The sequence below is a fragment of the Pollicipes pollicipes genome, unplaced genomic scaffold, assembly GCF_011947565.3.
Source record: "Pollicipes pollicipes isolate AB1234 unplaced genomic scaffold, Ppol_2.1 Scaffold_4234;HRSCAF=4981_pilon_pilon_pilon, whole genome shotgun sequence".
In the NCBI taxonomy this organism is placed as follows: Eukaryota; Metazoa; Arthropoda; class Thecostraca; order Pollicipedomorpha; family Pollicipedidae; genus Pollicipes; species Pollicipes pollicipes.
The window spans coordinates 5,072-29,858 of NW_023596450.1; the positions used below are offsets into that span (position 1 = coordinate 5,072).

Sequence of the window (24,787 nt, forward strand, 5' to 3'; positions counted from 1 at the left end):
AATCAAGGCACAGAATAGATGCCCTTCTGCCATATGCTCTTTATCTGAGCTCTGTTCCCGTCCGCCGTCGGCTTCCACTGCCCTGGCCCGGCCGTCTCCCGCAATGACTGACTGCGAACTGACGATATGGCTGCTTTGTTGCGTATTTTCTGGAGCAGCATTGCCACTGATTGGTGTGAAAACGTGTGTTGGATACCTGCAACAGTATCTCTTTCCGAATTACCTGCCTTTACACCACACCGCCCCAGAAAAAAACTCCGGGAGGCTGCGTATGGTTGGTATGCTATGGTATGCTATGGATTGGTATCGATTGGCTTTAGGTATGGGTTGGCCCGACGAGACATTTAATTGCCCATTTTCAAACATAGACGACTTTATGTGATTTGTGTGTAGGCAGGGGCGTAGCCAGAGCCGTGCTATGGGGAACGCAGGGTTGACAAAAGCCCTTCTTGTGGTGGCCCCCCAAAATCTCCGGATACAGCTTACCTGTCAACAACGGAACTATTCTTTCTTTGTTTCATTGTTCTTTTTACCTTGTAACCAGAGCAGGAACCATAAGCTATCGTGAGATCAATTCTGTTTGTATGTCGAGGTCAATAAACTGCAGAAAATTAGGCGTTCAACGACCGCATGGCGTAAATCACCGGCGGCCCATAGATTGGTTGATTTAGCGAACTCCTTCCAAACCGATAGAATTCAGAAGCTTGGTAGAATTTTTCATCTGGGTTCTACAGACATTAAGAGCATCGCAAAGATCGATGTTTGATCCAAATTTGAGTGCAGATCGAGTGGTCAACAATGTACATTAGATGGCCGTCATGTTTTTCTGGAAATGTTGACTATTCAGTCAGATCCATTGGTGACACAATCCATGTAACGTAGTTTTTAACATGCGCGCCTCGCAAATCTTCGCAACAAAAACCTCGACACCAGGCGTTGCAGTCTTCATAGTTGCGGAGCGGGCAGCCTAGTGGCTAACAAGGGGCTTGTGTTCGCAATGGCCCCAAGAGCAGACCAAGGGAAGTGTTCGATCAGGCCCGAAGAGGGGCCCGGGCGGCCCATGGGAACCGATGATCAAAGGCCCGGTTGGAGAGCATAAGGGCCCGAAAGACTAGCTGTAGGTCACATAAAGAATCGTGGCCCTTAAGGTCGTGATCTGAAATGTCAGTCGGAGGTCCTCTTGCGCCATTTCAGGAGCCCCTGAGACAATTCGCGTGTCTAAGTCGGCCAGAGACCACGAACACCGAACATCCATCAATCTAGCAGCAGATTGATATCCAACTGCCAGTTGATATTCCGGGCGTCACGATCGTCTCAAAATTTGGTGTGCATGACTTTCATCGACACGCTGATTCTGAAAATCACTGTCTTTGGGAGTATATTTTGCGTAACTTTCGAGTTATACGACACGTAACACCCCCAGTTGGACCATTGCGGGGCGTCTGGATTGCCTCCAGATGTGGTGTGCAGGGTCTTCTCGACACGCTGATTCCGAAATTCATTGCCTTTAGGGTGGGATTTTGGCGTAACTTCCGAGTTATGGAACACATAACACCCCAGGTTGGATAACGCGTGCGTCTCCATTGCACTCCAAACTTGGTGTGCAAGGCCTTATCAACACGCTGATACCGAAAATCACTGTTTTGGGGGTGATTTTGCGTAATTTCCGAGTTACAAGGCGCGTAACATCGCCAGATCGACGTTGCGAGGCCCCATCGATTGACGGTTTGGCAGCGATCGGTTTCAGAATGCCCTGATAAATGGGTTGGCTGCAAGCAGGAAGTTTGGACGTGGAGACTTGATGGCTTTTCACTTGACCTAGGGTCACGAACTTCTTAACTGGGAAAATCAGGTATGGCACATCTAATGAGGAGGTTTAGCAGTGATCGGATCGGCTGATTCTAAGAGCTGAGTTGCCTGCAAGCAATGATTTTCAAGTTGTAAAATTTGATGACTTTTGACCTGCTCTACGGTCACCCAACGTCAATTGAAAGTTGGAATGACGTACGGCGTATCCAATGGTGAAAGTTATGCAGTAATTGGTGCAGTAGGTTGGGGTTCTGAGCTGACTGGTTTGCATGCTAAGTTTTCCCTTCACGTTTTTGAGGTGCTTTACCTCAGGTCAGGTCTTGACATAGCCAAACCATGACCAGCCTAATTACATTGAATCGATTGGGTGGAGGCTCCAACATCGAACAGCCCGTTCCGTAGAAAGAGCGTGCCTGCTTCCTATGCCCGTTTTTTTTGGACCCTGCCATTTGAAATCGCGCATCCGGTTATACTTCGCCGGTCGTTGTGAACGCCGTTTAAGTGGACGGCGAGGATGGCATTGGTTCCGGCAGGTAGGTGCTTGGTGCAGACAAATTAACTGATGGCAAAGCAGGTGAGTTTGGCGCTGATTTATAACCTTCACTCTGATGCGGGAGAAGTTGGTGAAGTCTGACCTAGGGTTTGGAGTGGTAGTCCGACGGTAGCCACTGCCGTTGTTTGTCCTGACCAAACACTGACAAGATGTCGCTGGTGACCTCACCAATTGTGCTTCACGGCTGGAGCCTGAAGATTTGGATGGTAACACCGTCATCTCTCAAGGACGCTGATGACGCTGCTGGAGCAGCGCATGCTATTTGTGCACGCCATGCCCATGTTGCTAACCGGCCATATCATCCCGCTGCTGCTGAACGTGGTGGAGACGCCGCACTACGCGAGCCGGCCGGACGGCGGCGTCGACACACCGGTGGGTCAGGCGGCCCGAGCAGCTGATAGGCGACTGTTTGCCGAAGCATGAGACCGCACACGACGTGCGGCGCCGGGCGCCGATTGCCACCGACCCCGTCCTTACCCAGGTGGTGGTGGCAACCAGCCTCTTCGCGTCACTGATGGATTTTGTTGCCCGCATCCCGCACTGTTTCACGTAGTGGATCAGGCGGGGGATAAAAACGAACTCGGGTTGCGGCCATGTGCCGGTTGATGATCCTCTTCCTCCGCGAAGCGACGTTTTTACTGGCATTGCCTGTCGCGTGGTCGTGCTCCTGTGACGGCCGTCTTTCGAGATGGCTGGCTGGATGGCGGCTGAAGATATGTGGCAGGATCAGCGCGCTACGGTGCATCGAATGTTTACAAGAGTGCGGCGTGTGTGATCACGAGAATAACAAGAATGATAAGTGCAAAGAAAGCAGGTGATGGTAGCCTTGAGAACTGCGTTTTAAAGCTAATTTATTGTGAGGTGCGATATGCCTAGCTGCTATTCAAACATTGTTTCGTATTTTCATTTCCATAGGTCAAATGAAATAAAATCAAACTCTCCAGGGTGTTGTTTTGTAACGTAACACACGCTTTTCATATGTACGAATTGCAGAAAACAAAATTTATCCTTGATTCAAATTCAAAGGATTCGAATTTTCCCGAAATCACCGATACGCTCCAGTACTGTCATAAAAATCCAAAGCAGCGGCAGCGAGAACGATCACTTTGGATTTGTGTAATGATGGGGTGATATCTCCTGACCAGACGTTTTTTCCGGGAATGATTGTCCAAAGTACAATCAAAAGCACAAAACGGGTCATTTGTCCGTCCAAAAGTGTCCAAAAATCAGATTGTCCGCCCAAAACTTCCATGCATAAAGAATACAACTGCTCATTACAACCAATAACTACAGATTTTCACTACTAGCATTACTGCATTTCCTCATCCCTAAGCAAATTTTGAGAGGAAAGCAGTACGCTCTTGGGCAAGTAAGGAAAATCACTAACTTTGGCGAACCTGATGTCCAGCAGGTTTCACTGCCAATAAGGTTGGAATATGAAACTGACACATTGCACGCCTTGTAATTCAGAAGTTACACAAAATCCCACCCCAGAGACAGTGATCTTCGGAATCAGCGTATTGAAAAGCTCCTGTACATCAACTTTGGAGGCAATCGAGACGCCCGCGCAATATCCAACTGGAGTGTTAAGCGTCGTATAACTCGGAAAGTACGCAAATCCCACCCCAAAAGCAGTGATTTTCGGAAACAGCGCGTTGAGAAGACCCTGTGCACCAAATCTGGAGACAATCGAAACGCCCCGCAACGTCAATCTGGCGATGTTAGGCGCCTTGTAGCTCGGAAGCAACGCAATTTTTTGCGATTTTTCGGAATCAGCGTGTCGAGAAGGTCATGCACACCAAAATTGGAGGCGATCGTGCCGCCCTGGAATACCCAACTGGCAGTTAGATATCAATCTGCTGCTAGATTGACGGACGTGAACACCAAACAGTCCGCTCCATGTCCGTCTGAGCTCCCGATGAGCCCCATGCCTATCTGAGAACAATGACCCTCGCAAAGGGATGTTCCTTTCTATAATTTTTGTCATAATGTTTGTTAAATGTTAGAACCTTATTCTAAATTTTCCATAAATTTCCTAGGCTGACTTTCACAATTAATTCGAACACAACTAATTGATTCACAATTAATTGAAATGCTAGACCGGGAGAATTTGTCAAACCTTCGAGGTTATCCTCTGGACGATTTAACAGCTACAGCAACACAGAAAATAAGTATTTTACTCTACTCTTCCAGTTCCACCCCCAGATTCCAGCACCACTTCGCGGTGCTGTAAAGACCAATACGTTATTGCTATCAACCAAAAAGCGCGCAGGTGAAATACACGTCCGGAATCTTTCCACATGTACGATTTGGCGTCAAAAAGCGCTCAGTGGTACTTCTTTCAGATGCGCCACCATTTTCATTCACCTGTTGGCCACAGCCCAGTATCAACAGCGGACCGACGCTGCGAGGCCTCGGGAGACTGCAACGCCTGGCGTTGATGTTTGTTACCAAGACGTACCAGCGCGCATGCTCAAAACTACGTTGCCCCAATTTGTACATCTAATCGAATCTGACTGAATATTAAACATACCCAGGCAATTATGGCTTGGGCATGTAAATGCAGATTGTTGACCCATTTTGAACTCAAACCTACATGCGCGGAATCCTTCCTATCTCTGTACGACCCAGATAGAAATTCTGACAAAATTTCTGAGTTCTACCCAATCAAAAGAGTGCACTGGACCATTACTAAAAGAAGAGCACCGGTGACTGAAGAAAAAACACCGGTGCTCTTTATATATATATATATATATATATATATATATATATATATATATATATATATGTATATATATATATATGTGTGTGTGTGTGTGTGTGTGTGTGTGTGTGGGTGTGGTGTGGGGTGTAGGTGTGGGTGTGAAAACATGTCCTCAATGGCAATGGGCCACATTCGACGTTTTTGGGGGCTCCTTTACTATCAGGGGTCTCTTGTTAACCTTGTGAACCCCTTGCAACTATATGGCTGCGCTCCTGCCTGGATCCGACCCTGTTATCGACCATGTCGTGTCGACTGGCGGCAGGTTTTGTGCCGATCAGTTTCATAAGCTGGGAACAGGGGTTATCTGCGAACTATTTCTGGTAGTTCGGGATTTTTCGTCATACATCGCTCAGGGGCCTGAAACACTAATCCCGGACTTGCCCATCTTCTGAAGGGTCTACGCTGATGTTACGCTGTCTGAGGGCCTACGCTATGGGGCACAATCTCATAACATCAGCCAAGAAACAAGTTAGGTTGGCTTAAGTTGATGCTAAAATCGGTTAGGATCAGGGCGTATGGGTGCTCGTAGTGCTCGCAAGACATATTGCATCATGACAATTCAGCGATGATTGACTAGTTACCAAGTTACATGGGGTTACTCGGCTTGTGAGCGTGCGCAGGCTGACTTAGCCTAAAGATGCGTCGGTAACGATGCATCTAAACTAAATTGAGATAACACGTCCGTCTGCCTGTGTGTGCTCCGCCCTGACCAAGACACGCAGCACAGACGGCTGAGGGGATTCCCGTTAGATCTGCACATAGCGCGGTTTCAGCCTTCGTGGCGATCCAGATGAGATCGCGCTCGTCTGAGTCGGACGTCACTACCACGCTAAGCTCAGTCCCTAGCCGTATTCCGAAGCCCGAGCCGTACCACTGACGGTAAGCGTCTCCCAGTCATGTGTTTTCCTTCAGGCACGCTTAGATTTGCGATACCAGCATTTGTGCCTGCGACCGTCTGCCTCCTTTGTGAACATTTTCGTGGGGACATTTGCAATCGAAACGATTGCAATGCGAGATAAGCACGGACGAATATCCGTGTCATCACCCGCGCTTACGAACATTTGCGCTCGCTCACATCTACGGTACGAATAATTACAGTACCTACCCTGGCGGTTTGAAACATCTGCGGTCCAAAAAATTGCAGTGCTTACGCTAACAGTTTCCGGGACATCTCTGCTTGCGAGTTACGAGCGTCTGTAATACGAATATCTGCGGTATGTACATCAGCCACTTCAAACATTCACCCTTATGGACATCTGTAATACGAATGTTTGCGGTACGAACATTGGCGGTTGCGAACACTTGCCCTTTCGAACATCTGTGTGCGTACCTTAGGCTGCTGACATACGCCTTACGTACATATGTTGCACGCAAATTCGTCAGTTTCCCGGCAGACGGACCCTTCACAATGCCGGCATAATATTGCCAGTGTTCGGGCAGATGAGGAGGCATGTTTGTGTACTGAGTGGGAGTGGCACGCGGGGCGGTGTTCGGTGCAGGTGAGGAGATGTGTTTTGTGTACTGGATGATAGTGCCACGCGGGCCGGTATTCGGGGCAGATGGGGAGGTATTTTTGTGTACTGGGTGGGAGTGAGGCGCAGGCCGGTGTTCGGCGCCGGTGAGGGGATATGTTTGTACACTGGGTGATAGTGAGACGCGGGCGTGGTGAGATGTGCGCCGGTGAGGATCAAGTGTACATTGGTATGCGGAGGTTGGCATGGGTGGCAAAGCGGAGTGGGGTGTGTTCGCAGATATAAGATTATGTGAGCGAGGTGTGTCCGACTCGCAGTCTCACCAGGACTTCTTTCAGGTGTGGGTGTGTGTGCTGACGTGTGTATAGAATAGATTGGATCGTGATTAACTCGGCTGGGTATGCATATGAGAGACGCAATTTTGCCAAATGATTTTGGGAAGCTGAGCAGTCATTTGTTTTAAATATTTTATGTAAGATTTTTGAATGATTGGATTTCTGGGATCAAGGCTCACGCTAAGCAGTGCTTGTTATGTGAGCCCTGACTCCTACCATCCGATCACGCAATTCCAGGTCAACGGCAGAATTTGGTGCGAAAACAGAATGTTTCACAATGCTCGGCACGGTCGGTCCTGCCCTCTGAAGTTACGTGATCTTTTGCGCGGCCGCTGCCAGTCTGCGAAAGAGTCGTTGCGAAGCCGTTGTTAATCGCCTTGACATGCAGTTGGCATTTGATTTTTGTGGTAGGCCTTGATGACGTTTGTAAACTCTTTTTGACTCTTTTTTTACCCTTTTTCTGCGTGACTCTTTTTGTAAACTCTTTTTAACAAGGATGCACTGTGACGGATCTCACTCTCCACATCTTGGTCGTTGCACTCTCTGTTCACTAGAAGATGTGATCGTTCCAGTTTCACGTGTTGGCCCTCCCCCCCCCCCCCCATGAAACACAGTTGCGAACTGCGTGCCTGGTATTCGCTTTAATTACACCGCGCTTGTAGCAATCTGAACATTCCAATCAGAAATTCCTGCGCGGAGTGTGCGTCCATGAAAGGGCCATGTCTCAGTCATGGCTTTAATTCTGAGCGGGGACCCCACACCATTTCAGCCAAGGGGATTGACGAGGGGTTCGAGACCTCGTGTCGCCAGGATGGCAGCCGGTATGCACCTTTTGCAGAATCGACTTGTGAAACAAACCCCCAACGAAAGTTTTTAGTATGTGCGTTTGCAATTGATTAAATGACGTTTATTTGGGTGGCCTCGAAAAATCTGGTCTGTTAATACGTATCGTCAGCAGACAAATGGACGGCTAATAGGCCATGAGGACAAAGACAGCCATCCAAAAACTAACGCACTCGAATACAGGCATACACACACGAATACAGGCACGCACTCGAATACAGGCACGCACACCAGTTACGACTCCACCGCACAAACCGGTTATGACAATTTCAGATATCTCACAACATGTCTCTTCAAATGATTTGAGAACGAAACAATCGGGGTAGCCGAAGACAGTCCCAGAGTTCTTTGTACATCTTGAGTGCGCGAATAAAAAACGGCTTTTCGCCATCTCAGTAGGCGAACGAGGCATTACGAGATCCCTGTCTTACCTCGTGGGCCAACCACGCCTTCATACCCAGCACAGACTACACGAGCAAGTGAGTCGGGCTCGCCCGAGTGGAGGGTCTTGTGGATGGGTGAGATGGTATGATACATGCCTAGATCTGCAGCAGGAAGCTAGCTATGCCTCTAGTGAAGGTCCGACACATGATCCTTTTTTGTGGCCAAAAATGAGCATCGTGGTATAGTTTAACATTTTTAAGGAAATCTGTGACATTTTGAACTGTGAGCTGTTGCCGTATACTGATATGCAATAACGAACCTGTGACAGAACCAAGACGTTCACCATGGTGGTCAGGATACTGGCAGCCAAGCAGTGCTTCAGAGGTGATGACCAGCTAAGGCACCAAAAAGCGTTCACTGACGAGCGAAACGTGTGAATTCCATTGAGATTACAATCAAAGGCCATGCCGAGATATTTTCCTTCAAACAGGCGACAGGAAGATGTACACGGAATTTGACACTGTAGGGGGGAACGGTGCGGACATTTTGTTGGCTCCAGACACCATCAGCCGCGTTTTATCGGCAATGACCTGAAGGCCGCTGGAACTGAACCAATCATCAAGTTAGGCCAACACATGTTACAAACGACTGATAGTGTTATTTAACTTAGATTTGGGACCATCAGGAATCTTACAAGCACGAACAGCTAAGGCTGGGGTTGCAGGTTGAGTAAAATCCAATGACGTTGGCCGTTGCAGATAACACCACGTCAAGGGCAGGAGGCGTGCGAGAACGACCGTCGTGAAGGATTGCTTACGGAAGTCTTTCAAACTCAACATAATCGCAATAGGTACAAATAACATGAAAAATAGAGGGCCTACCTTAACTTCCCCAGCTTCGCCATCGACTTTCCGCGCAGTTTGCAGCGATGTAAGCGACAATCTGTTTATTTCATCAACTTAAAAATCGCGCGGGTGGAGAACATGCGAAGGCTGCCCTCTAAACCTACGAATTAATGTCTTAAAGCGCTCAAAGATAGTTATTTCCTACACGTCACCATTTTCATTCGCCTTCAGTGAATGAATTCTTCTCCAGTTATGCTCCATAACATGGCACGGAAGGCTGAACAGAGGGCGCCGTGCAGTGATAACTCCCGGCCGCCAATAATCACGCTCTGATGTGACGTCTGTTTCTGCTTCTATATGTATATCCCGTTCCTTCTTGGTGTAGCGATCAATGCTGTTTCTCTAGCTCCATGGTGAATAAGAGATCAGTGCCCTTTAACTTCTCCGCCATACACCTGTCAAACTTCGCACTCATCTCTGGCGTGAAATGATTCTTCCAGTCACCTGTTTTGCCCTTCCTTATGAAGTCGCCGCGATCTGCATAGAAGAAACCCGACGCCTTTCCCTCTTCCCTGTTGACGTAAGAGTTATTTTTAAAGTTATCGAAATGGAGGTGCTCTGCTAGCTCATCTACTTGCTCACACGAGAATGACTTGCCCAGAAACTTGGCTACCCTGCGGATCTCTGATTGGAGATCACGTTTCATGTCTTCATAGAAGATGAAGCAGATGTTGGGGTGGTGACGCATATTCCATGCTTCTATCATGTGCTCCATGACCGGAGTTGCCACCATGCGGCCCTCCATGAAATACTTCACGAACATCTGAAACGACAGGTCAGAGCTGTGCTTCCATAACGTTGCATGTGCAAAACAGGTATTGGAGGAAAAAATTCGAAGAGTGCGTTAAATATTTTCAAGAGAATGTCAACTAAACCTGTAGTCTCCAGTGTCCTGTATTTTTGTTGATACCTTACCTGCAGATCTCCAAGGAAGTCGACGTGTGTCAGGAGTCTGCAATGGTGGAAGAAGGAGACGCAGACGTCCTTGGGATTCCTGGCCACGTACACCACCTTGCAGACATCCAGCACCCGCGGGTTAATCATGGACAGAGGCAAGTGCGTCTTTACGAAGCTTGGCTGGGCGCGGTGAGAACTGTTGTTTGGCTGTTGGGAAATATCTTCTATTCTTCGTACTGGTGCAAGTTGGGCGAGTATGTCTTTGTCAGTCAAGGCGTTGAGGTCCAAAAAATGCCACCTGCAAATACAAACGCTGTAGCGTGTTGTGAACGAAAACGTCTCCAGTCAAAACAACGTTGCAGTTGTGATTTCTAGTTGTGTTACAACACGTGGTGATTACGTTTAGAGGCTTTGGCTGACACATAAATCGTTTAGAAGCCATGTATACCGTGTCTGGTGCAGCCTTACCTCTCAGACAGGGTCGTCTTGGCCCCATCGTAATCTAAGTCATTGGCGATGAGCCACACCATCTCTTGGGTCCAGGTTGTGCCACACTTCGGAGGCGTCACTACCCAGACGTCCCCGGGTTTCGTTGGGTAGTTGTAAAAGTCTTCTATTTCCCCCGCGCTGAATGTTGCAGACAGCTTGAAGCCCCAGTGGTTGAATGAAGCCAGTCCATTGGGATAGCCGGCGAAGTCTCGCGCGATAGCCTTTTGCGTCTCGCTATCCGAAGGGATTATCTTGAATGGGAATACCTCATTATCTGGGGTGCTCATCCTGCAAAAAAGAATGTTCCGAGCAATTCTCACCTGTCTTCAGTCAGATTGCAGCTCTGACGAACTCATCACTGGTGAGTTAACACCTAGCTGTGCTGAACGCTTATAACTACTCTGCACGCATTTACAAACAGCTCGCAGAAATGCAGAGGTTGCCGTCAAATGTGTGTGCGCCGAACTCAGACGCAACAATCAGCAGAAACACCCCGTTTATAACAGAGTTCACGAACGGACTCACATCTGGACAACGCGTATACAAAGTGCACGGACGGGTGACAAGGACATCAGTGTCATAGATAGCAGCTGGGTCACGAAGAATGTTCAGGATTCAGCTGCGCTTCTGCTTTGGTGTCACAAACGGCGCGCAGCAATGTGCTGCAGGCGGGTGCACAACAAGACCACATGGTCACAAACTCTTGCCGTGTTTTTTGTTCGTCATTGGATGACATCACAGTCAGTCGCAATGTTCGCAGCCAACGCCATACCGTGGCATTTCTCGCAATTCGCAAAAAAGGTCCTGATGACGTGGGCGCACGAGGTGAGGTTCTCATCCGCGCCGGTGCCTCTCTCACGCAGCCGTTCAGCGGTAGGAACTGGCGATCACAGGCATCTGCGGTAGGCATAGGCTGTCGGAACGGTAGACGGGCGCCGTCCACCGTGAATGAAGCGGGCCCGGGTGCACGAGGCACCAATGACAAGTTGATTTGGAGGCCTGGCGCCGGGGCGTAGCGTCAAACATCGGGCTTGACTGCCGGCCGCTCCGATGCGGGAAGCCGAGGCCGGTCGCCCAGCGGTGAGGAAGTTTCGAATCAGTTGTTCCAGGCGCACAAGCTGTGTGGTTGGTATGCGCGATGGAACTGCCTGTTTCATTCCGCCGCGAGCCCAATGTAGGCCGGATCGGTAATTCGCGGCATTTCGCACCGTGGTCTCCGTAGGGCAGGCTCTGGGAACGGACCAAATAGGGTGGAACTTTCGCAGCCTTTTGAAGGGAGGGGGACGGGGATTTCTTTAGAGTATCACAAATATCTGGACTCTGTATTTTAACTGCTGTCAAATGTGAGCTTGTTATTGTTCGTTACTTGAGGCATGTTCTAAATCGAGCAGATGTTCACCAGCAAAAGGTGACTTTGTTAAATTTGCGTAGCGTTTGAACGAGGTGGAAGATATGTTTTACAGATGCAATGAGCACATCTCTCGCCTTTTGGTACGCCGTACTGTGGTCGCTCCGCGGTGATTGTTCCTTGAACCCTTCTGGGACCGCAAACGGATGCCGAGAAGCAGGCGGAGCAAGTGTGCGTAGCACTTCGGCAAGATGCGTTGATATGGTTAACTGTTGCAAGCCACATGGTATCTCACGGTGGCGGCTAGAGCCGTGCACTAGTTGATGACGCGAGATCTTAACGTCCGCTCGTTTCGTTCCATCACCAACACTTCATGTGCAAGGTTATCTCTTCGGGGTCATTGCAGTGCAGGTGCCATCATATGATATATACATATATATATATATATATATATATATATATATATATATATATATATATATACATGGGATCTAGAAAATCCATATTCGCGGACGCATCCCACATTTGAAACCCCAACCAAGTGTAATTGTCTCGAGCAAGCTCTCAGTCTTGCGCGCAGTCTCAGTTCATTGGTGTCTATGCTCCCAATGCACATGGACACCATCTTGGTGTCCATAGCACCCGAAGTGGTCCGGAAAAACGCGTAGCAGTCCTCGATGTATTCTTACCTGATGGTTGAACTTGTGACGGGAAGTGGGTCTGCACCGCCAGCAACGCGTGCGCTCTATTGCGCAGCACGTTGTCTTCTCTGCGTAGCCAGCGACCGATGCTGTGTACGGGCCTTATTGCTCGCAGTCCGTATGGCGCAGAGGTGGCGTTGTCCTGCCTCACGATTCCCGTACTCTGCCACACCTCCATTCTCTTGTATAAGTTATTATCCTGAAAACAACCGACCTTCAATATGCCTGGAGATACTGGTAGGACGATGATAAGAGGATGTTCGGCGACGAGACGTTCCATGGTGACATGTGTTGTGCGCACAATGTCGTTGCGCCTGAGTGCGCCCTTGCTGCGCCTGAGTGCGCCCCGATGGTCAGCTGGTAAGATAGTAGCAGCTGATGGCAGCTCTTGTTGCTGGTGGATCGGTTGGCCGGCTCGGGCAAGGGCGGCAAGATCCGCCGACTTGGTGGATAAGGTCGGTGACAAAAATATATATTTCCACGCTACACCTGATGCCAAAAATGTTTTTGGTCGAAGTTTTGGTGACGGCCATAACAAAACATTAGAGCGCGCGTCCCACGACCTTATATGAGTTTCAGTGGTAAAATATTCCATGCCACAACACCAACAAGCCTTTCCGTAAACACCCTTTACCTTACCTTGCGCCCCATGCTATCTTTCTCAGGCTCTATTTAAGTTAATCGTTCACTTCAGGGACACGTCGGCGACTAATCAGTGTATTTCCTGTGGCCCGGCCGGTCGGCCGATTGGCTGTTTTTACCAACCGGCTCTCAATGTTCTAAACAAGACAACGGAAAATACTGAAAAAAGATTCAGATATGGCAATTAATTTGGCCGGAAGGGCACGTTTCAATCGGTGCAGGTGAGGTCTAAAAAGCAGCATATGACGCAGGCCCGCGAGTTTTCCGAAACGGCTCGTCCGATTGCCTTCATGCTCCTCCAATCGATTTCGTGCGACGACGTGGGTCATGGGCACGCAATATCGAGACCTGACCTGAGGTCATATACCCTCGAAAACGCGAAGGGAAAATTTAACGTGCAAATGCAGACAACTCAGCTCCCAGAGCCTACTGAATCGATCACCGTGAAACCTTCACCATTGGACGCCGCATAGCCTGTTTCCCTCTTGAAATTCCAGATTCGGTGACCCTGGATCACGTCAAAAGTCCTTACAATTCACAAAGACCAAAATTCCTACCTGCAGACAATGCAAATTCAAAATTCAACCTCATACGACAAGTTTAACCAAGGTGCACTTTTTGATGGGAACAAACATAAAGAAAATGCGCAATTATAAACGGCACCATACTTGCGGCTTCAACAGATAATTCAGATAACTGGCGTGCTGAGTGATAGGGTTTGGCGGCTATCGGCGTGGTAGATTCAGAGATGTAAGTTGTCGGTAGGCAGAATTTTTGGACTTTGCGAAACTTAACGCCTTTTGACCTAACCCAGGTTCACAGGTTGCGAAATATAAGTTGTCTGCAAGCAAGATTTTTGGACTTCTAAATTTGACGACTTTTGAACTGGCCCAGAGTCACCAAATTTGGAACTGCAGGAGGGAATCAGGCATGGGGATCCAGTGGTGAAGGTTCCAAATTGACCAAATTGACCAAAATGCAAAATGGTCCGGTAGGCTCTGAAACCTGAGTTGTCTACATTTACATGTGAAATTTTCGCTTTGCGTTTTTGAGATGTCTGCCTTCAAGTGAGATCTCAATATTGCCTCCCCATGACTCACCTCATTGCACGGAATCGATTGGTGAAGGATTCAAGGCGATCGGACGAGCCGTTTCCGAAAACATACGTGTCTGCGTCCTATGTCGGCTTTTTGACCCCACCTCGTTGCGATAGAACTGAGATTCGTGAGGTTGGCGAGGAACTTGCAAAATGCGCTGGAACTTTGCAAGCGACATTCGCATTGCGGTTTCGTGAGTGCCCATCTAGGGTTATTTTTTTCTTGCAGGGGGGGGGGGGGGGGCATTATTGACTTAATTGCTTGACAGCTCACGGAGGGTCGGCGAGACGATCAAACCAATGTAGGAAATTGGCCTGTGATTATTCAGACTGACTTTTCAAGACACAGAACAGGCTGTTGACTCACTGTAGCAGTCTGAACCACAGGGCTTTCCTCCCTTTTAAGAGTTCGTGGGTTCGGTGCTGGGGGCTGACGACACTCCGTAGGGAAGGGAATGGCAGGAGGTGAGAAGAGTGCTGAAGTGCCAATTTAAGCCATTGTTGCGTAGTTCCTAGTTGAGCATAGTTACCAGCCCAATATAACTCCAAATCAGCGTGCGTATCTAGCTCCGATTCAGTTCAGACATCCCCCCCCCCCCAATTATCTTTGAAAACTATATCTCTCGTTGAAACGCGATCATCTTATTTATGTTTTGTTACCATTGAAATGGGGAATTCACAGTTATATGTCTCTGGTTGAAACGCAATCATCTTAGTTATGTTTTGTTACCATTGAAATGGGTGATTCACAGTTGTACTTTTTCAATGTTAATATTGATTGCTGGAAACTGATATAATAACCAACGATGTCAGCAGTGAGGAGGCAGTGAGGGGTGAGGAGCAAGGAGTTTGAGAAAATATAAGGCGATGTGGAGGGGGTGTTGAAGGTTTCATTGCCATCTCCTCTTAACCAAGACGTTTACTTTCAAATATGAAATGGTTTTGTGGAGATTCTTGTCCTATTGTTAAGGAGTTCAGTAAAACTTGGCGTCTGCCTCTGTAGAGCAATTTTGGTCATTTGCTGATGATAGCACCCCTTTTGCAACATGAAAGGCTGGAAATGGAATCATTCTCAGGCGCCCACTTTTATGCATAATTTATTTGTACCTATGGGCATCACAATTGCAAGGGTAAAAATACAGGATATTCACTATTATTTTCAAGTGAAACATTGAGGTGAAACATTTTTTTGATGGCACCCTGAACATTATCACTATCTATATTAAGTGCAGGTTGTAAGGGAGAACTGCCTACCTTAAAACCAGCCCACACCGGTAGTAGAAAACAATATAGTTAATCTGCTTGTGACATAATGTCAGGGGTGTCGGTTTTCATACATGATAAGGGGGTGGTGGTTAGCGAGCCATGGGCATCACCCCCCCCCCCCCTCCAAATCAGCATATTTATTCTGCTTTGTTTTGATTGCAGGTAATTTGCACTCTTTAGAATTCTGTATTTTATGACATATACCACAGATACCTAACTTGGTTGCTGTTACCCCTCTCCCCGCTCAGGTGACGCATTTGGTCGCGAAAGCATATATCTATAATTAAGCGACTCATTTGGACACCTGCTTTAGGGGGACGATAAGTGCTCAAGGGCTTTTCAGGCTACTGAAGGACCGTCACCGCGCCACTCAAGAGCCCCTGAGTTACTCAGACGATCCCTGAGTTCCCAGAGCCCAAGGTCCGCTCAGGGCCTCATGAGGAGCTCAAAGCCCTTTATATCCGCATGACCCTCTGTATACTTGCGTGAGCTTCAGTATACAAAGGGTGAAAGAGTTGGCTAGGATAGGCGATAGCTGGTTCGTGTCGTGTTGGTGAAAACACATGCCATGTCATTGTTTGACGGATAATTCTTAAGCCTAGGTCCGGAATTTCAGATGCACTCGGTTCGTCAAAATATGTAACAGTCTTCCGAAGATGGGCTACAGCTGTAAATGATTCTTTTTGGTGTTGTTCTTTATCTTTTGTGTCTTGCTCAGCATAACAAGAATATAAAACGACCGGCATTCCCTCGAACAGTTCTGTGATCTCCTTCTCTCTAACCCCGATGCACAATTCTTCTAGCATGCCCCCACTGCCTTTTGCTTAGCACATGTGCAGTCGCCTTCACCTCAATCTGAGCCCATCCCGAAACTTAATATATTGCTCCTTGCTTTTCAAGCAGCCTAGAGACTCACTTTAAACCTGAATGTACTGATTGCTGTGGGGCATCGAAAGTCCCCCACCAGGCAACACAAGTGCAGGGCTCAGAGCATGCCCATGGTGTGGTGGAGAATATGATGATGGTTGCGGTCTGGCTCGAAGTGCTCACGTGGTTTTCATTGGGAAACATGGCCTTGGGGAGGCCCGCGTGGTTTACGTCATCCTTCAGTGTTACCTACAACCGGCTAGAATTTTGTCATGTGCTCAGCTGCTCTGGCTGTCGAGGTCCTGCGCCGTTTTTTTCCGCGTTCGAGGATGGCAAATTCAGCCATAGATCAAACTTTAGCGCAAGACCACGGCAAGTCCGGGGTGTGAAGGACGACCGCCGTATCTTGTTTTACTGCTGACGATTTTGTAATTAAAATACTCCGTTGTTTGGAGCTGGTGTGCTTGTATTCTTCGCAGTAGTAGATATCCCAGCATTGCTCGAGCGATATTTTATAAATGGACGTGTCGGTTGTGTGCATGATATTGCGAGTTGTATTGATGAAAGAGGCTTTAGGTGATACGCCGATTTCTGATTAAGCTGCTGGGCATTAACGCCATTGTCATTTCTTGTCATATATTATCGCGTTACCGTGCCGGCGACAATTTTGTTAGCAGAAAATTCGGCCGGCGACACAAAAAGCATTTTTACCACCTCTGGAGCTCACGGGCGCCTGCGTGGAGCGACCCAGCTCGCAGATTCTTGTCCTCCAGTACCTAGGTGCGTCCTTGCGATTGGCGGGGGGGGGGGGGGGGGGGGTGGCGGGAGGTGTAAGACCCGGGCTGGGTCTTACAATGTTTCTTGATATGAGCTCAATGGCTGAACCAATTTGGCGACCTGATCGCTTCTTCAAGTCGCCCATGACGTCAACGGCAGTCGGCGGCCGAACGGGTGGGCGGTAGCCAAACGCGAGTCGGAACGCAACGAGCGGCTTGCTCTGACTGCTCTTTTCTGTGAACGCTCATGCCAAGGCTTAATGTGAACTAATGGTCTTTTCATAAGTCGACGTCGATGTCTTTTAATTGACACTGATAGAGGGAGAAAACAAACACGTAGAGCGTAATAGACAATTCTGTGTAATCAAGCACTCGACCTGTTTTCCCTAACTTTCACCGTTCACGCTTTGCGCTACGTCAGACCATGCCACTTTCAGATCTACCTAATGTTAGTGGCGAATGGTTAGTGAAGTCCGAGAACGATCTACAAAGTGGTGGAGCCTCATTACATAGGTTAGGCAGGGCTCAGCACAGAAAAGTGGCTTCACTCCCTCTCAAAACACTTCGCAAAATGGACGTCTCCTCGGATTTCGCCCACTTACCTCTAAGACATCGGTCGGGCCCGAATGGAACAGGAAGCTGCACCCTTGCATCTAAGATGCGCATTTTGCTGTTTGCACAATGCTATCACTAAACATGCTGTGAACTTAGCCACACGACCTCATTTGATCTGGAAGTACCAGACTCGGGCTCGATGGGAGGCGGGTCTGGTGCTATCCACGCCGGGACCGATCAGTAAAAAGTATGAGGGATGATGTCAGGTCCCCAGAAATCAGCAGAGCAAGGACAACTTGGTGACGCATGGCTTAATTGTTCGCACTAGGATCCTCGTCCGGTGTGTTTGTCACACAGCGTTTTGGCCAGTTTGCGTTCCAGCCGCCGTCAGTGCTGCCGAGTCTTTAGTACGACTAAATGATGCTTGGAAGTTAAAAAAACGGGGAAGCTCCAAAGAAAATGCGTACCGACAGATGTCAATTCGAATGACACTGAAACTTGTCTTTCAGAATGTTAGTAATTTATGATCGCCTTCACGCACACGCACATGCACGTGCACACACACACACACACGCACACACACACACACACACACACACACACACACACACACACACACACACACACACACACACACACACACACACACACACACACACACACACACACACACACACACACACACACCACACACACACATATATATATATATATATATATATATATATATATATATATGTATATATATATGTATGTATATAACTACCTGTGCTGTTCTCTAAAAAATCAGTCACCCGCCGTCAGATCTTGTTCGAATGTGCCTAAACACCGTCCCGTATTTCTCCCATCTTTCCTCCTCACAAGCGACGGCCTCAAACATGCGGTCACGTCTGGATTTCTGACCAATGTCCGTCTCAGTTTTCATAGCTCCAAAGGTTGAAAACCTCCAATTCGTATTCAGACCTACCTGAATTCAATTTCAGTTTCGCTCCGCATCATAACACGACAGGGTGAACAAAACCAGCGGCGAACTTTAAAGTCCTGGACACCAATGATCACGCACTGATGTGACGTCCTACATCAATCCTGTTTCACGCATCCTCCATGGTGAATGAAAGATCAGTGCCCTTTAACTTCTCTGCCATCCACTTGTCGAACTTCTCACTCATCTCTGGCGTGAAATGATTCTTCCAGTCACCGATTTTTCCCTTTCTTATGAAGTCGCCCCGATCTGCATGGAAGTCGCCCGCCGTCTTTCCTTCTTCCTTGTTGACGTAAGGGTTCTTTTGAAGTTATCAAAATGAAGGTGCTCTGCCAGCTCATCTACTTGCTCACACGAGAGTGACTTGCCCAGAAACTCGGCTACCCTGTGGATTTCTGATTGGAGATCACGTTTCATGTCTTCAAAAAAGATGAAGCAGATGTTGGGGTGGTGACGCACATTCCATGCTTCTACCATGTGCTCCATGACCGGAGTTGCCACGATGAGGCCCTCCATGAAATACTTCACGAACATCTGAAACGACAGATCAAAGCTGTGCTTCCATAACGTTGCATGTCAAAACAGGTAGTGGACGAAAAAATTCGAAGAGCGCGTTAAATATTTTCAAGTATATGTCAACTAAACCTGTAGTCTCCAGCGTCCTGTATTTTAGTTGATACCTTACCTGCATATCTCCAAGGAAGTCGACGTGTGTCATGAGTCTGCAGTGGTGGAAGAAGGAGACGCAGACGTCCTTGGGATTCCTGGCCACGTACACCACCTTGCAGACGTCCAACACGCGCGGATGGATCATGGACAGAGGCCAGTGCGTTTTGACGAAGCGTGGCTGGGCGCAGTGGGAGCTGTCGCTTGACTGTTGGCAGGCGGCATCTGATCTCCGAGTAGTCTTCAGATCAGGATATTTTTCTCCGTCCGTCAACGCACCAGTCCTAAGAAAGTCCCACCTGTGAATGCAGATCGCGCAGTGTATCACGAGGGCCGCGATTTTTGTGGAGGCAATGTCGGGACTAAAATTTGTAGGCGGAGTGATGTCATGTGACAATTATGTTCAGAGGCTTTGGCTGGCAAATGGATCGTTTGGCAGCCATGAACACCGTGTCTGGTGTAACCTTACCTCTCAGACAGGGTCGTCTTGGCCCCATCGTAATCTAAGTCATTGGCGATGAGCCACACCATCTCTTGGGTCCAGGTTGTGCCACACTTCGGAGGTGTTACTACCCAGACATCCCCGGCCTTCCTTGGGTAGTTGTAGAGGTTTTCTATTTCTTTCGGACTGGACGTGGCAGACAGCTTGAAGCCCCAGTGGTTAACTGAAGCCAGTCCATTGGGATAGCCGGCGAAATCTCGCGCGATAGCCTTTTGTGTTTCGCTATCCAAAGGAATTATCTTGTATGGGAATGCCTTTTTATCTGGGGTGCTCATCCTGCAAAAAAGAACGTTACAAACAATTATCATATGCTCTCAGTCAGATTGCAGTTGCACCGAGTACATCGCTGGTGGGCTAACACTTGACTGTGCTGAAAGCTTGTAAATACTCTGCATGCATTTTCAAAAAGTTCGCAGAAATGCAGTGACGCCGTCCAATGTGTGTCCACAGAACTCAGACGCTACAACAACAGAAACACCCGGCTTTGTAGCATAGTTCACACACTTCTTCACATCGAAACAACGCGTATATCAAACGCCCGGTTTAGTGACAAGTACATCAGTGTCATAAATATCAGCTGGGTCACTGAAGGATGCTCAGCATCCAGCCGCAGTTCTGCCTTGACGTCACAGAACAATGCACAGAAATGTACTGCAGGTGAGTGCACAACAGTGCCGCATGGCCACAAACTCTTGCCGTGTTTTTTTTTTGCCCGTGATGGCGTCACAGTAAGTTGCATCGCCCGCAGCCAACGCCATTCCTGATTCCCAACGTGTGCCCAAAAAGGTCTGCTGAAGAACGATGCTGGTGGTAAGATTTTCATCCGTCGTAGTGCATCGCTCACGTAGCCGTTCTGCGGTAGGCATGAGCGGGCGATCAGAACGGGAGACGCGCGCCGTCCACCGTGCATGGAGCGGCCCAGCTACAAGAGGCGCGACTGACAAGCTCATTTGGAGGCGTGACGCCGGGCCGCGGTGTCGACTGCCGACCGCTTTGGTGCGGGGAGCCGAGGTCGGCCGCCCAGCGATGGAGAAGCGCTAGGGTCAGCTGTTCCAGGCGCAAAGGCTGGGTGGTGCGCACGGCGCGATGGAATTGCCCGTTTCATTCCACCACGAGCCAATGAAGTCTAAAAGGGTAGGACTCTGCAGCCTTTTTAGGGTGGGGGACGGTGATGCCTTCAGAGTAACACAACTTTCTGCGCACGGTGTTTAAATGATGCCAAAGGTGCGTTTGTTATTGTTTGTTACTTAACACACGCGCTCGGGTGGAGATGGGGGGGGGGAGATTAAAGTGAACTCCCCGAGATTTTTTTGAAATGGTTTCCGAACGGGGGCTACGTAACCGCTCCAAATTTTGCAGAGCTGTATATAATTGAACAGCGTATTGTTTGGTATCAACAAATTAGATTTGCCTTGTAAGGTCGATGACCTACGGCAGGTCAAATCAGACCATGGGTCCAGTGAAGCCAATTTTTAGGGAATCGTTCAATCTGATGGAGCAACGGTGTTAGACGAAGCCATACATCTCTGAGATACTTTCTTAAGCGACGCAACAACTGAATGACCAAATCCCATTGACCTAGCGTCAGTTATGAAGGTCAGGCCAAGGTCAAGATCAACCTATTTAACTATTCTGGGGCTTCCTGAATAGGGTACTTTCTGGTGCTCATTTCGAATTTATTGATAACAGAAACCTTATAAGACGTCTTCCATGAACATCTTATGGTTCAGAACAGGTCACTGACCTAAAATGACCGAAGTGAGCATTTCGTTTCATGAACATACCGCCTAGCGTAATTTTTGTCGCTTATTCAAATGCAAAACTCAACAAAGTCCTCTATGACTTTGGTCACAATGACCTTCGAAAGGCCAAACAAGGTCACCGACCTTGAATAGGCATGTGACCTCTTGCTTAGAACAGGTATCTAGGTTCTGGGGACATGCTGAAGACCAACTTAGGATTTGACCTTGTTCAACCTGACTTGACCCGGAGGTCATGACCTAGGAACATCAAACTTTGACGTAAGTGGGTTCACGTGCAGGCCGATACATCCTATGAATTTGGTGACCCTAGTCCAATCAGTTATTGAAATCTCAGCGGGGTCATATCGACCGCCCACCCGAGCGAAGGTTATCCAACGGGCCAAACGGGCTCGTGTTAATGCAAGTTCTAAATTGAGTATGTGTTCAGCAGTAACAGGCGGCTTGTTAAATTCGCGTAACGCTGGAACGAGGTCCAAGAGATAATGTACAGGTGCAATGAGCACGTCTCTCTCCCCTCCCTGTACGCTGCATCGTGGTCGCTCTGCTGTGATCGTTCACCGAACTCTTCTGGGACCGCACACCGATGCCGAGAAGCAGGCGGGGCAAGTGAACGTAGCAATGTGCCACGATGCGCTGATATGGCCAATTGGTGCAGCATAGTACTTCACCGTGGCGGCTGGAGCGGTGCGTTGGCTGAAGATGCCAGATCTCAACGTCCGCTCGTGCTGTTCCATCACCAGCACACTTCATGGCCGAGGTTCTCTCTTCGGCGATACCGTCATACATGTGTCACCATATGTACCTCTCTTCAGCGCCATCGTAGTACAGACACCACGTTGTACACCACCACGCGTAGTGTAGCCACCTTAAGAGATAATGAAAATCCCTCTTCGCGACCGCAGCGCAAATTTGAAAACCCCATCCTTAGTGTGTTTTGGGCACGCTTTGGCTTGCGTACAGCCTCAGTTTATTGATGGTCTACGCTCCCATGTACTCACCCGAGGTCGTTCCGGACAAACCGCGTAATACCTCTCGATCTGGTCTTCACTGATGGGTGAGCTTGCAATGGGAAGAAGCCGTGCACCGCCGGCGGTGCGCACCTCTTATTGCGCAGCGCTGTTCCTCGGCTGCGGGACCAGCGACCGAGGCCATGAGCGGGCCTGCGTGATTTCTCGCGTCCCGTGTGGCTCAGAGGCGGCGATTGTCCTGCCTCACGACTCCCGTGCTCTGCCACACCTCCATCCTCTTTTGTAAGTTGCTACCCTGAAAACAACCGACCTTCAGTGTGCTCGGAGATACCGGTCATGCGATGATACGGCGATGTCCGGTGATAAGACGGTCAGTGGTGGTACGCGTGGCGCCCCCATGTCGTTGCGCCTGAGCGCGCCCCTACGGTCAGCTGGCGAGCCAGCAGCAGCCAATGGCATCTCTTGCTGCTGGGGGATCGGCCGGCCGGCCTGGGCGCCTGCGCGGACCGGCCCGGCTCACAGACTCGCCCAGGGACGCCAGTGAGTGGGTGCGCGGTGGCGATTCGCGAGGGGGGGGGGGATGCGGGTGCCGGGTTGGGTGTCTTGCTAGCAATCGCTTATCCCAATGCCGTACATATGACGTACTCATTTGGTGATCCCATCGCTTCATTATGTCGCCCATGACGTCGACGGTAGTCGGCGGCCGAACGGAACGGCGGTGGTCAAACGCAAGTCGGAGCGCAACGAGCGGCTTGCTCTGACTGCTCTTTTATGTGAACGCTCATGCCTAGGCTTCATGTGAACTAATGCTTTTTCAGCAATCCACGTTGATGCTGTTAACTTGATGCTGATAGAGGGAGAAAACGAAAACGTAAGATGTAGCAGACAAATTTGTGTAATAAAACACTCGACCCGTTTTTCCCTGACTATCGCCGTCCACGCTTCGCGCTAGGTCAGATCATGCCACTGTTGTAAAGAGGTGGAACGCTCAGGTCAGGTCACTAGCAACGAACAGGGCAAGGACGACTTGGTAACGGATGAAGTGATTGTTCCGTGTGTGTCACTGAGGTTTTACGACGCACCGAGCTGCTGAGACTATATGGCGCCGCCTGCCTCTCACCCTGGCGGGAAGGGCGGGCACCGCGGGGAATCGAACCCCGCACCTCTGGTTTCCCAGACGCGCGCTGGTTAACATACGCGTTAACCGTTTCACTACCGCCCCCACCTCCCCCCCCCCCCCCGGGCAATTGTTCAAACTACGGTCCCCGTCTGGTGTGTTAGCTACTCTACGTTCCGGCCAGTCTACTCTTCGACCGTCTTCAGTGCTATGGAGTCCTGAAAGCGACTAGATGCTTAGAAGTTAAAAACAAGATATTCCAAGAACTGCGTGTCCAGACAGATGCCTGTTCGAGTGGGACTTGAAAGGCGTCTTCTCGGAATTTTAGCATATTTACTGGATATGTACATGCGTATGTATAATATACATACACGATTTAATATATATATATATATATATATATATATATATATATATATATATATATATACACACAACTACCTGTCCTGCTACTAAAATAACAGTGTCAGTTTTTGTCAGAGCTTGTTGGAATATGCCTACACAACGCACTACCTTTGTCCATCTCCTCATCCCCACGAGCGACAGCCTAAAACAGACAGTCACCTCCTAAGTCCCCCGAGTCATGGTGCCATCTGGTATCTTGACCCGTTGCTGTCGGTCCTGCAGGAATGAGTTTAGCCACTTTGCATACCCGGAGCGAAGTCCCATTACAAGCATGTCCTTGTAACTGTTGCGTGATCGATGAGGTCAAATTCCTTCTTAAAATTATACATTTCCACAGAAAATAATTGGTCTGTTTCGTCTAACTTCGTCATGAAGTCATGCAACAACCTAATTAGATAGTGTGAAGTTCAGGCACCTTTCATATTTCCGTGCTGGTGCGTCTCTATGCTTGGTTTATATCCGCCAGCATTTGTGAAACAATAATTCTTTCCAAAACCTCGCTAAAAGGCGGTGTGAGGCTTAGCGGTCACAGATCTCTGTTAACTTGGGCGATGTTTTCTTTGGCACAGGGGTGATTGTCGCTCTCTTCCACACCGATGGCACGCATCCTTCATGCAATAACCGGTTAAAAATATGAGAGTGGTACGACCAGTCCTACAGAAAATTTATTTCGTAGCTGCAC

The 24,787-nt window shown here is 48.8% G+C and overlaps 2 protein-coding genes across 2 annotated transcripts; both read right to left on the minus strand.

Moving 5' to 3' along the window:
* Positions 1–8,090: 8,090 nt before the first annotated feature.
* On the minus strand, positions 8,091–10,579 carry LOC119096165 (luciferin sulfotransferase-like; the record flags this gene model as incomplete). The annotated part of the gene is made up of 3 exons (XM_037218968.1): positions 8,091–9,828; positions 9,981–10,260; positions 10,431–10,579. Coding segments are annotated over 3 exons (864 nt in total), but the record flags the coding sequence as incomplete, so codon positions are not given.
* Positions 10,580–18,442: 7,863 nt separating this feature from the next.
* LOC119096166 (luciferin sulfotransferase) lies at positions 18,443–20,159 on the minus strand. Its single transcript, XM_037218969.1, has 3 exons — positions 19,820–20,159; positions 19,370–19,634; positions 18,443–19,218 (listed from the first exon to the last, which is right to left on the minus strand). Exons 1-3 carry the CDS (start codon positions 20,125–20,127, stop codon positions 18,916–18,918), a joined length of 876 nt encoding a protein of 291 aa, XP_037074864.1. The 5' UTR covers positions 20,128–20,159; the 3' UTR covers positions 18,443–18,915.
* Positions 20,160–24,787: the final 4,628 nt, after the last annotated feature.

What these genes read in the sequence shown, in the direction of transcription:
- LOC119096166 (XM_037218969.1), bottom strand. Translation starts at nt 20,127, where the DNA reads ATGAGCACCCCAGATAAAAAGGCATTCCCATACAAGATAATTCCTTTG. An exon ending in AAGACGACCCTGTCTGAGAG is followed by an intron (nt 19,635 to 19,819) that starts GTAAGGTTACAC and finishes GGACTTTCTTAG; the next exon opens with GACTGGTGCGTTGACGGACG. An exon ending in ACTTCCTTGGAGATATGCAG is followed by an intron (nt 19,219 to 19,369) that starts GTAAGGTATCAA and finishes CTGTCGTTTCAG; the next exon opens with ATGTTCGTGAAGTATTTCAT.